Source organism: Dermacentor variabilis, chromosome 7 (assembly GCF_050947875.1).
Source record: "Dermacentor variabilis isolate Ectoservices chromosome 7, ASM5094787v1, whole genome shotgun sequence".
In the NCBI taxonomy this organism is placed as follows: domain Eukaryota; kingdom Metazoa; phylum Arthropoda; class Arachnida; order Ixodida; family Ixodidae; genus Dermacentor; species Dermacentor variabilis.
In genome coordinates, this window is record NC_134574.1 from 156,125,163 (window position 1) to 156,137,980 (window position 12,818).

Consider the following 12,818-nt stretch of genomic DNA (forward strand, 5'->3'; position numbering starts at 1 on the left):
GAGGGTAAATAAGAAATAAATAAACAAAAAATATCAGTGGCAATTTAGCGGTAAATGAGAGAGAAGTGTGTTATGTCGCACCTCTTTCAGTTCGCGGATCGACAGTTTAAACCGCGTGCACCAGGTTGCAAAGTGTTGTTCAGGAGTTCACTTGACGCACGTTCTGCCTCTCTCGCGTTCTTTTGAAGTCAGTTTCAGTTCGCTCCTCTTTGAGGAGCGTATTGCAACTTACTTTGTTTCTGCAATTGACTCTGGTTTGGAGCATGCCTCCGTCAGTTGCGCTATACATATTATATATCATATGGCCATCTTCTCACACTTCACATACACTTTTTTCCCACTTTGGCAGTCCAAATGGTCACGCGTAAAAAATAAGTGCCATTCATTCCAACTAGCCCAACGCTCTACGTTATCGAATAGAAAAATATCAGAATTTTCCCCGAGCTAAAGCTCACCCAGAGCTTCAAATTGGTGTCGGTACCACCGTTTCCGTACCAATAACATGTTGGCCCCCAGAGTGTTTGGCCCTGTACATATCGTTCGCATCGATGCTGGAGGCTCGTAATATAACACTTTGGTGTTTAAAAAAAAATAAGAAAAAGAACACACAGAGTCACGGCTGTCGGATGCCATTTTTCTTTTATTTAATAAATCCGTCGCGTAATCGCTACTTCGCGAGAAAAAGAGGGGATGCAAACTATTCAGATAAACTTCCACGTAATGATAGAGAGAGTGATGTAATAAGAACATGCTCTTTGCAAGCTAGGGGAACAACAAGCAAATAAATGCTCACAACGCACAGAAAGTTTCTCGCTTTCAATGTACACACAGAAAAAAACACAGCTGTCATAGTACAGGCAATGAGCGATGCGTAACGGAAGAGAAAAAAAAAGAGAGAGGAAGAAAGGCGAGATTAAGACGCTCAGAACAAAAGCTAAATTCAGCGGCACAAAACGTTTACGCACGTATAATGCCCCCTGATGACTTAAAAAAAAGGGTGAGGAGGCCACAGTGGAAAGGGTCAGCTTTGAAACAAAAACACGACAATAGGTAAACGAGAAAGCGCACTGGGAAAGGGGGAGACGCGGGGTCCAGGAACGACATTCACAAATACGGCGACCATCTTGCCACCATCGGGCCAGTCACGTGATTTGAACGTGAGCCACTCACAGCCGCGGATAGACACTACGCAGTTGGCGGCAGAAACAACGTCGTCGTCTGCGTCGGCGCGGAAAGAGCGTCCACGTCAACTACGGAGCAGCAGACGACGCGCGCTGAAGGGGGACAACGTCGCGTTAAAAAAAAAAAAAAAGCTCTTGAAAGCAACGCAGTTGGCCACGATGATGTGGGTTCCGTTGCTTACACACTCCGTCGTCATTCCTCTACACACATCACGGTATCCACACACACGACAGTTTGTCATATTTTCCTTTTTCTTTTCCACCGCGAGTCACAACGACCAAAGAGCAGAAGAAAAAAAAAGCAAAGGTGCACTCTATCTATTATAGGTCTAGCTTTTTTTTTTCTTTCACCGGATTGTGCGCTCGAAAAATGGCAGAACTGCCTTCAAGCGTCTGGTTTCTCTACAAAAACAAAACAGGAAACAAATCGGCACGCAACACGGAGACAATAAAAATCGGGAGAAGTAAGACAGAAGGTGGGGGGAAGCATAACGAGCGATATAACATGAACTACAGGAGAGCAACGCAAAAGACGTACACTGGTGGACAGGCAAGATGAAACTGATGAACAGTACTCGGGGCTTATTTTGCAATGGAAACCAGAAAAGACAAACGCAAACTGTTGTAGTGCGTCGTTGCTAATAATACACATAAAAAAAAGACCGTAACGCGGGCGTTGTGATTTATCGAGGGTAACGGATGAAACGACCACTCCTGCATAATGTGTCCTCACTGGGGACCAGCGACACGCGGATCCGAGAACGTGAGTGAAGTGCTGAAAAGCAAAACCGTCTAATGACCTCGGCGAGGCAAACTTTAGAATTTCGCGGCATGTGCGGAGATGGCGGAGGAAGCTGGCTAAAGCTAACCGGAGATGAGACAGGCGATCAGATCTGAGAGCTGTGCCAAGAACCCCGTCTGGTAGCCACGCTTTTGGTAAGGATTCTCGGAGCCGACACGGTGATTCAACATGCTCGCTCCAAAGGAACCTATATTAGACAGGTACACTGCAAAATAATTGACACCCTTAAAAGTGAATAAGCGTGCTAGTCGGTCTATACTTCGCATCTTTACATGCAAAAGTGAGTAGGGTTGCGAGGCTTTGTAGGCCACCTGCTAACTTTAGAACAATTGTCAGAGTTAATCTTTCGTTTCTTTTTTAGGGACGGTCAAAGGATTGCAGGTCTTTATATCCCTTAGGATACATAAAACTCTGCACTCTATATACATATATGCTTCCATAAGAACGTGGCAAATAGAGACCATAGTCTGCGTGATAGATTATGCGCTGTGTTGCTTCTCGCTACGTAACAGTTGCCCCTCTGTGAATTCCTCCGAGTTAACCCTAAACTGCTACACATTCTTGAAACTTCGCAGACAAGTGGGAGCCGTAAGTCTATGGCCGCGAAAGAACGCTGACAATGGCGTTAAACACGACCAATTAACCCTGTAATGCCCAAGCACACTTGCACATCAAAGAACAATGGAACAACTTGATTTCTGGCCATGATAAGTACATTAGTACAAAAAAAATGTAACGATGAAATGTTACTTCAGTTGAAACTTAATTAGTTTAGTATTTAAGCAATTAATAATTTGTTGAACTATTAAAATCTGTAGAGAAAGCATCCATGGACTTTGCGTTAAGCTTCCAACTCTTAAATCATCATTTTGAGGCATGAAACTTGGCGCAGATTATGTAGTACGTCGGGCTTTACACAGTTAATCGCTCCGGAGATGAATCGCAAACGACAGCCACTGCTGGAGTCATTAAAACGCTAGAGAAACAAAATCCTGGAGCCTGTAGACGTGAACTATGTCATTTTTTTTCTATTTGCCCTCGAAAAACCACAACGCCATCACGCATGCGAAAAAAAAAAAAGAAAGCGGTAAGGTGGAGGGAGGGGGGGGGGGTGAGAGAGAGGAACGCAAACAATAAAGACAAGATAGCGTTTGAGATCGCGCCTCCATTGGTTAAACAAGTCACTGGGACTCGACAGGACGACAAAATCAACAGGCATGAAGAACAATTTTTTGTTTACATAAATTCGGCCAATTAAGATGATACATGAAAAACAAAGGGGGAGCAAAGAAACGCCACTTCACGAAACCTCGCCGCTATTCGTCAGGCTATCAGGCTAGAGCACCACCGATTGAAGAAAGCGTAAGTTTCAAATTTGAACGTATTTAGCCTGCAATCCCACACAACAATGCGGTAATTAACGTTGACTCCCAAAACACCAACAGATGAGGACATCAGACCATTGTCGGCGAGTAAAACAACGTATTTGTAAAGCTCGCAGGGGCACGGCCAATGCCGTGAAGGCCGTCCAATGCTGTGTAGATCTAGGCGACAGCATGGGTCCGACCAAGAGACAAGCGAATGCCGAATAGAAACGCGCACTAGTTTTTTTTTTTCTTTTTTTTTTTTTGTGGACCAAGTAGGTCATTTCAGAAAGATTTCACGATGTAAGAATTCTTTGTCGTTCGCCGACGGAACCTGTCGATAATGAGCCGGCTATCATAATTAACCATTCCACCTGTCAACTGCACGAAATTAGTCGCGAGTGCGGAACCAACTGTCGTATTTCATAATAATCCAACTATGTTTTTTTTTCTTTTTCCCGTTATTTGTGCCGTTCTGTTATTCACTCCAGAGCCACCGCGCTGTCATTATCTCCGGAATTAACCCGCTATCTTCGCCGTTATCTCTGTGATCAGTGCCTCAACACGACGCATGCTAAGAAGAGAATCGAAAATGGAGTGAATCGCTAGAAAGTAGAGCTTCTGTGGTCGGATTTTGTAAACATCCATTTCGTTTTCCATTCATGTCTGCACTGTGGAGCGATTCCGCCTCCAACCATGGTAATCTTACTTTTTTTCGTTTCGCGGTCATAGTAATTCTTTGTTGCTTCGTGTACCAACATGAACTTTAAATGCTATAGGCTTGGAATATTTGAATAAGCGGAGCCTTACATTCGAATGAATTGCCGTCTTCGGTCAGTGACTTTCATAGCCTGAAGCATGACGAAAGCAGTTCGGATCATTACGCACGATAAGATTAAAACAACCAACCTTCAAGAAGAAAATTGGGGGTTTTGGTGGGCTTTACAAATATCTATATATCTCAATGCTTATAGTACAGGGCTAAAATATATATTTATATATATATAATATATCTCCTCTATCGCTTTCTCACTCTCTCTCTCTCTTAATATTTCACACGCACTCGTGGAAAACATAGTCTTTACCTTCTTAAGCGTAGTGCAACTTTAGACAGAGACCACGAGAGTAAAAACTTTTTTTTCTGTTTTTTTCTTGCTATCGCTTCTCACTTCACACACATTCATTCACAGCGGATAAAACGTAGTCGTCTCTGACCGTCACAACAGACTTGTCGCGAGGCGACCTCTCTCCTCTCAAAAATGGCACAACAGTCACGTGACATATGAATTACGATGAAAAAAAAATCGATACAGAGGCTTGATTGACACATCCTTTCAGAAGCAGGAAGCGGCAAAGAAATGAAAAAAAAAACAAAGAACAAAGACAAATATGAGAAGACACAAGCCTCGACAATTGAACTTGAAATGACGTCACAACGCGACAGGACAGGGCGAGGGCTGAGCTGTATGTACATAGGGAGCATGGATTCTCAACTCTGGGTTTTTACTCGCATGTTACCGAAAATCATCAAAGTGAAAAAAATAAAAGCTTTTAGATGACCCCGGGCAAGGAGACTACAATCGTTGGCAAGCAGCCTGCTGTATGGGTAAACGCATCCAAAGAAAATATTGCGTTAGGCCTAGTTACGCCTAAGAAAAGCTAGGCCTAACGACGCCTCTCACGGGTGCTCGGTCCGCAAATCCCCGATCAGACAAGTAGTCATGACGTCATTGGGTACAATTTAGATGCGTATGAAGGTTCTTTCTAATTTAGGAATCGACTGATACATTCTTTTATATTAGGAATCGAGAAAATTACGTCTTTTGTAAATCGTTTGATACCGAGACATGGCGCGAATAGCTTTCTCACACGCTTGTGCAAATAAATCGCCAGCGAATTTTTGACAAAAATGAAGCCAGGTATTTCTCAAAGCCCCTCAAGGCAGACTGCTGTATCTTCCAACGGTTGTAACGCCCCTGAAAAGAACGCATACAATGAAAAAGAAACTAACGTTAAGGAGCAGTCATGAAAGCTGCGGGGTGATTAGAGTGGGCGTGAATTGTCTGGTACAAGTTGCGATATATATGTATACCCTCTTGATTACAATGTCACAAGTGCTTATTCCCGCGGCATGTCTGTATGCACGGTGACTTGATATTTCTTTTGTACAGAAAGCTATGCGCATCTCGAACATCCTCTGCTCAAGAATTGATGAACGACGATGCACGCATGTGTGTCACAAGCGCTAACCTGCTCCGAAACACGCTGTATTGGCACGCCAGCTATAAGGACCGTTGGATAAGATCGTGGCGTTACAGTGATGAGACGCGTGAACAATGAAGACAACTCGACAGCGTAAGTCGTCGCGTTTTCTTAAATAGACAAAAACAAGCGAAAACAACGTCATAGTGAACGATTTACGGTACCTGGGATGGGAGAACGAACCGTCACCTCCGTGATTGGGAGAGACCGCTATCTCGGAGGCCTATTTGCGTTCCCACAGCTACGGACAGACGGCGCATGCGTGCCCGAAGGCGCGATGAGATGACGTGCGCGCAGCTCGACCCGACATCTGTCGATGATCAGCTCAACTGAATTTCAACGCGGCAGTAAATGACGCACTTGTCTGCATCGCGCTGAACGAGCGACGTTGCAACTGGAGGAAATGTCTGCGGGCGTAGGACTGCGTGGGTGTGTCTTTTTTTGTTTTTCCTTTAGTTCGCGCCGCGATTTTGGCCGCCAGATAATCTGCCGATGTTGTGCCGTGCGCTCCGTCTCTAGGCAAATGGTTATCGCTCAGCCAAGATAACAATACGTTGAACGAATTCAGGATTGCTGCTACGTGACTAGATACCTGATGTCTTCAACTAGTACAATCTCTGCGGAGAGCGCCCGGTTGGGGGAACAATGCTATCATGTCAAAACGCCAACGTACGTTTCGATTACACCACAACAGCCAATTTTAAAGCACTGTCATTCATTTACTCCCATCGCTATCAAATGAGAAATCTTAAATCGAGGACGGTTGCACCCCTGTCGGATGAAAACGATGAAGCTCCAACTAGCCAGAGAGCCGCGATACTAGTTGACCTCGCGGATGAATTTAACTGCTCCTCTTGCAACTTCTCGAGGTTGTGTTATTGCGCTTTACGAACGTACAACCCCTATATGCGCAGTGGTCGCGGGCAAAATAAAAAGAAAGAACGCCGAGACGACAATCTCTGCCAGTGGTCCCCGGTTGAACAGTAATAAAAAAAGCGCAGCAAACTCAACAATTCACACACTTTACTGCTGCATGGTAGAAAGGGAAAGAGAATGGGAGAGAGTGACGACGCCTCTTGGAATTGAGGGCTCACTAATATAAAACGAAGTTAAAATGCAGTATTATGTTCTCGAGGTATGATCGCGTCTCTATACGTGCATTTAAAACAAAAACAAAAAGTGAAAAAAAGAAGAGGTGTTGGACTGGGTTATTTAGGTACAGGTGAACAAACTTCTCCATGCGTTCCGTAAGTGCGAACGATAATTACTCCTCTGATTACCGCATGGACTACGACAGAGCAGCAGTGAAACATGCCAAAGAGCGAAGCACACAGCATCGTTACGAACACTACAAACAATAAAGTCCAAAAATAATAATGAAAGGAGATGGCTAGACAAGATTTAAAAAATGGGGCACCAATCCTTCGAGAGGGAGAGAGAGCGGTGCGAAAGGGAACGGTGTTATTGCACATGTGTGGAAGCGGGGTCGTGAGCTTCTGCCATTGGCTGCTGCAGAAAGAACCCGTCGCCAATGTCGCACGACCTGTCCGGCAACACTCGAGTTTGTCGCCGACAACAGCGACGCGGTAAAAGCCTTGGGAGGGAGCAAAACTGAAAGACCCAAAAGCCGTGGCCACCCCGGCTAACTCCGCAACGCTTTGCCGTTCAGAAAGGGGGAGAGACGCTGCTGCGTTGATTTCGACGCACGTTCGCCAGGCGAGTCGAGGTCACGTCTTAGCGTATCGACTCCACGCCCAAGCTTCATCCAAGTCGACTCCACACCTATGCTTCTTGATTTAAGGAAATACGTCACTCGGCGCCGATTGGCTCTGGTAATTCTTAACAACGCAGTAATCAACATTTCGCACCAACTGCCACGAGGAAGGTCCACCGGTCGAGCAGACACCGGTATGGTTAAGATCGAAATCGGGCGACACTACCGCTCCTAACGGATGTGTTGATGTAGTTCCTCCGGCGCCAGATTTCAGGCACTTTCGGCGGAGATTCATTTATAGGCGTATTTTGTTTTATATAAGTGGCTCTATCTGCCACTGGCAACGAACCCGACCAGTTTTCCAACCTCGTAAGCACGTTGGCAACGGCATCTACTTCTTTTCCTGCGCTTCAACGGCGTGCGACATGTTTTGTGTTCCACTGGGAGCCTACAGTAGAGGCCTTCAAAGGATCGAGTGAACCCGCATTTTAAGATCTCGCAGAATTTCCGCATAGTCACCGACCTCAACTCATGTTTGGTGCACTAGGCCGCCTTTTGGTAGCTGCGACATGCTGAACATTTTGCCCTCCGTATAGATTAACCGCGACCGGATTTGCACTGTACAACGCGCTCTCCTCCTTTCGTGAGACGGCAGGGCCACAGCTCTTCCGAGCGTCGACTGCCAGTGAAGCTCTTTGTTAACGCACTTGAACGAGACAGGGATATGAACACATATTACCACCGCGGGTATCAGGTAGGTCCACGATCGACAGGCTTCAGCCGTTTACAGTCTCTCAGAAGCCAGTGGACGAAAAACAAAGCAAACCAGCGACGTAAACACACCGCTGGCAAGAGAAGGCGCCAGCTCTGGCGCTGAAAGGTGGGGGACCAGTCCGTGAGGACGAAGCAAGCAGAGCGCGCAGAGGAGACCACAGTGGAGGTCGGTGATGAGTCCGGGAGAGTATGAATGATGTTACGATACGCACGCACGCACACACACACACGCTCGCGCCAACGTACGGGCGGCGCGACTCGTGATGACTTGGGAAGGAGAGGTGGCTGGGAACGACGGGCTACCACTGCGAGAAGGTCGGTCACCGACGTTACGGCGGCCTCAAAAGTGTCTTCAGTGCAGAAGAGACGCGACCCAGGGCTGTCCGAGGGCCGCTCGGCGCCACGACGCGAACGGGGCGGCAGCGGTGGCGGGCCCCACGAGTCCTGCGCGAGGCGACGCCAGCGACGTCGACGAAGGACGACCTCGGCGGCTGCGGCGTCACGTCATGTCCTTCGAGTCGGAGTCCAGCGACTGGGCGTTCTGGTTGACGACGCACTTGCGCATGTGCTTCTCCAGCGTGCTGGGCACCGAGAAAGGCATGTCGCAGAAGCGGCACCGGTAGACGTCCTTGCCGACGCGCCCGTGGGTCTTCATGTGCCGCGTCAGCTTGGAGCTCTGCGCGCAGGCGTAGCTGCAGAGCTCGCACTTGTAGGGCTTTTCGCCCGTGTGCGATCGCCGGTGCACCGTGAGGTTGCTGCAGTTCTTGAAGACCTTCCCGCAGTACTCGCACGTGTCGTTGCGCCGGTCCTTGGGCCTGCCCAGGTGGGAGCCCATCAGGGCCAGCGCAGCAGCCGCGCCGCTCGGACCGGGGCGTGGGCTCAGTGTGCCCAGCTTGAGCTCTTTGGCCCGCTGCTCCAGGTCGGCGGCGCCCTGCTGGTGGAGGCCCAGGTAGAAGTCGCGGTGGGCCATCGAGGGCAGCCAGAGACCGGCGGGAAAGACGTCGCGCTCTCCCGCCGCCGCGGCCAGGTCTAGCTTGAGCCTCTTGCTGGTGGAGTCGCCGTCGAAGGCCCCCAGCAGGCTGCCGCCGAAGTCGAGTGCCGTGTGCGGCAGCGACTTGCTGCCGACCACGTCGGAGCCGTTCTCGGCCATCGACGTGTCGGTGCTGGGCACGGCCGACCCGGGTCGCTCCTGCTTGACGGCGTTGCGCAGGGTCCCGCTCTCTTCGAGCGCCTGCCGGTAGGCCTCGCTGTACTGCTGGATGTTTGTGAGGCCAATCTTCTCCATGACCTCGCCCAGCAGGGACTTGCGCTCGGACGGGCCCACCGACGAGCCCGTCCCGCCGCCGCCCCGTACCGTCAGGTCCTCGGCCCTGTCGGCGCCTCCGGCGCCGCTCTCGTCGTCCAGATCTTCTTCTTCTTCCTCTTCTTCTTCCTCCTCCTCTTCCTCCTCTTCTTCTTCATCCATCTCGTCCTCCTCTTCCTCGTCCTCGACCTCGTCGCACGACGCGGCGCCGTCCTCCGAGCCGTCGTCACCGTTGGTCCTCGGACCGCCGCCGCCTCCACCTGCGCCGTCCGGCGTGGATCGGGCCGACTCGACGCTCGTGTTGTTGCCCGACCCGGGCGAGCTGCGGTGCGTTTTCATGTGTCGCTTGAGCTTGCTCGCCTGGGTGCACGCGTGGTTGCAGATGTGGCAGCGGTACGGCTTCTCGCCCGTGTGCGACCGCCGGTGCACGATGAGGTTGCTCTGGAAGCGGAACGACTTCCCGCAGTACTCGCACGACTTGAGCTTCGGGGACGCCACGCGAGAGGACGGCGTTCCGTCCGACGACGCCTTAGCGAGGCCCGACGGCGCGGACGTCGCCGTGGGCGTCAGCGGGGCTCCCGTCGTCGAGGTCGCGGCCCCCGACGCCGGGAACGCCGGCGGCGTCAGCTGCTTGCGCGGTGACGAAGGGGCGTTGGCACTACCCGTCGCCGCGTCCGATGGACTGGATGCGCCCGCCAGCTGCCGCAGTCGTTGGGAGTAGAAGTCCAGCTGGGGCTCGATCGCCGGAATTCCGAACGGCGGTGTGCTCTGCGGCGTCGCCGACGGTCGGAAGCCGTCGCGACTTGTCGAGCCTGAAACACGCAAACGATGGCATGTTACTGCGACAAAATTCATCGGAAGATGTCCACTGGCGACAGAGGTGAAAGGAAACAGTTGATTTTCACCCAAGACAGTGATTGTCTCTGGTCCTTTTTAGCGCATAAATTTCTATGTCTAGGAATGACAGCAGTTACGCGAAAAATAAGGGTGCGCGAATAGGCAGAAAATGAGGAAAACGAAGCGAGAGTGCAGGAAATTTTACTCTGTTAGATAGAGATAGAAAGTAGAGGAAGAAAAGGCACAGAGGTGATTCCGACGCGCGTCCGGTTTGCAACCCTACAAGGAGAGAGGGGGTTAAGAGACGAAAAGAGGGTGCCGCTTCACCTGGAAGTGCATATCGACGCCACATTTGCACATTGAGTTCTAGAATACGTAGAACATGTGTAATAACGTAACATGGAAGCTAGTGACCTTTTTTGCATAACATATCCGCGGAAACGGTGATATCCAGGGCTGCCGCCATTCTTGCAACATTCTTGGCGGCAGATCTAAAAGGCAGCACAGTGCAAGTAGGTAACTAAAGAAGAGGAATAGCCTCTTGCAGTACCTGTAGCGGCCACGGCGGAAGAGGACGACGGAGCGGTCGTCGGTGGCGTGGACGCCGCCGCCGTCGACGAGGACGCCGGGGCGACGGGCGGGAGGGGAACCTGCGGCCGCAGCTGGTCGGCCAGGAGGTCGCCCACGCGGAAGTCGTGACTAGAAGCCCTCCCGAAGAGGCCCGCCGCAGCCGCCGCTGCGCCCGCGGCGAACTGGCGTTCGGACAGCGGCATCCGCAGGAGCTGGAGCGCCGGATGCGCCGCGGCCACAGGGTCCACGACGCCGGCTAGCGACGGGACGCCGGGGCCGGCCGTGGACGTCACCTGAGTGACCGACGCCATCAGCAGCTTCGTTAGATGTAGCAAAGCAATGAAGGGGGTTAGTTGGTGGATGTTCATGATTATATTGCGCCGCGTCCACGTCCTGTCCTTCACTTAAAATCGTCAGTGTAACACTAAGCGCAACATAATCATGTTCGTTAGATTGTTACAAGGCTGATAGTCAAGGCGTTTTGTGTAAAGACGTCCGCTTATGAGCCGAAAGTCCCTCTAGAGACAATCGAAGGTGTTAGTCTGATAAAGCGTTGGAAAAACATGTAACCCTTTCTTCCCTGCAAGTGTTGTGTCAAGCTGCAGTGACGATGGACAAAGTACTGCTGCTATAGCAATTGCCGGCGACTGCTCCAATTCCACCGAGCTTCATAAGTGGCCGCTCGGGCGGAGCAACTGCGGGGAATATTTGCAAGGCTATAGGTCCGCCTGCAGCTGGTAAACGACACTCCTCCTCCTTTCTGTAAAACTGTTGTTACTCGTATGATGACGTTAGCTCCTCTAGATGATTCATTAGTTTTCTCATGTACGGCGGTAAGGCATGTGGGCTAAGAGGACAGTTTCGTCTGCAAGACTGCGTTGAGAAAATAGGCAAATAAAAGCAACTCCTTTCTCGTCGATAAACGAAGGATCATGTTTTTCTTCAAGGTATCTTCTAAAGATACTTCTGGCCAGGTGGTGCATCTTTTTTCTTTTGTATTATTTTTCTTAGTTATAGCCCGGGAGACAAGACAGTTGTCTATAACGCGCTAGGCGCCTGCTCCGGTCTGCACTGGCGACATAGCGATAACCCACGGTACGGAAACCGGCTGGATGTGCCCACAGAGGGCTGCATTTACGAGATGTCTTTATTCCTTCCGCTATACTGGTCGCTTAATGCATTGGAAGCTGCCTTGGCCACCAGAAGCGCTTTCTGGGCAAGTGTCTTTCTGGTCAGAAGCGTTTTCTGGGCAAAGATGTACACGGGTCTTGACCGCTGTATATCTTTAGCTTCTTAATGCACCGCCACTGCTACACGTTTTATATTGTGCCTACGTTCATTCTTTGCCAATATGATACATAGACTGATGTACTAGACACTGCATCAAGGCTAGGTCGAGCCATCTAAAGACGTCCTTAAGACCCCCATCAGTCGTGCATGAGATTTTCACCTGCGGTGCGGGTTCCGTGGACGACGTCGGCGTAGACCTCGCCGATGGCGTGGACGAAGACCCAACAGGGGTGGGCGGGGTGGGCGCCGGCACGCTGGACACCCCGCCGACGGAGGGCTGCGCCGAGGACGGCCGGTGTAGCAGGGGAGGCGTGACGGAAGACCGGCCGCCGCCCACCAGGGGAAAGAGCGCTCCCGTCGCGCTGATGTTGGCGTCCACGTAGATCTTGACGCCGTGCAGGTTCTGGCAATGCTGGACCAGCAGCCAGGCGGAGGGGAAGACATGCTTGCACGTGAAACACGTGTAGCTGTTGGGCTCTGCGCATCGTGATAGAAAGCGGAAGAGAACACAGAGTACGTTTAGGCACGAAAAAAGAAACATGTAAAAAGCACGCGACTAGTACGGCGCCAAAACGTAGCGCTTTGGTGCTGCGTAGGGCAGTTCGGCCAGCATAAGAATGGTGGGTGTAGCAGACGGATGTGCTTATGGCTTCAAACGACTTTGTTGTTTCGTATGTTTATCGTATACAAGAAAATATTTGTCTGTGAAAGCAACAATTGG

At 50.5% G+C, this 12,818-nt stretch overlaps 1 protein-coding gene across 3 annotated transcripts in view; it reads right to left on the bottom strand.

The window, feature by feature from the left end:
• Positions 1-620: 620 nt before the first annotated feature.
• Cph (BCL11 transcription factor chronophage) overlaps positions 621-12,818 on the bottom strand; it is a 662,450-nt gene continuing 650,252 nt past the window's right edge. For all 3 annotated transcript variants that reach the window (XM_075699818.1, XM_075699819.1, XM_075699820.1), the window contains 3 exons: positions 12,258-12,574; positions 10,788-11,100; positions 621-10,212 (listed from right to left, as the gene is read on the bottom strand). In XM_075699818.1, the coding sequence (XP_075555933.1) occupies positions 8,597-10,212; positions 10,788-11,100; positions 12,258-12,574 (2,246 nt within the window). In that variant the 3' untranslated portion in view covers positions 621-8,596. The remainder of the gene's footprint in view (positions 10,213-10,787; positions 11,101-12,257; positions 12,575-12,818) is intronic.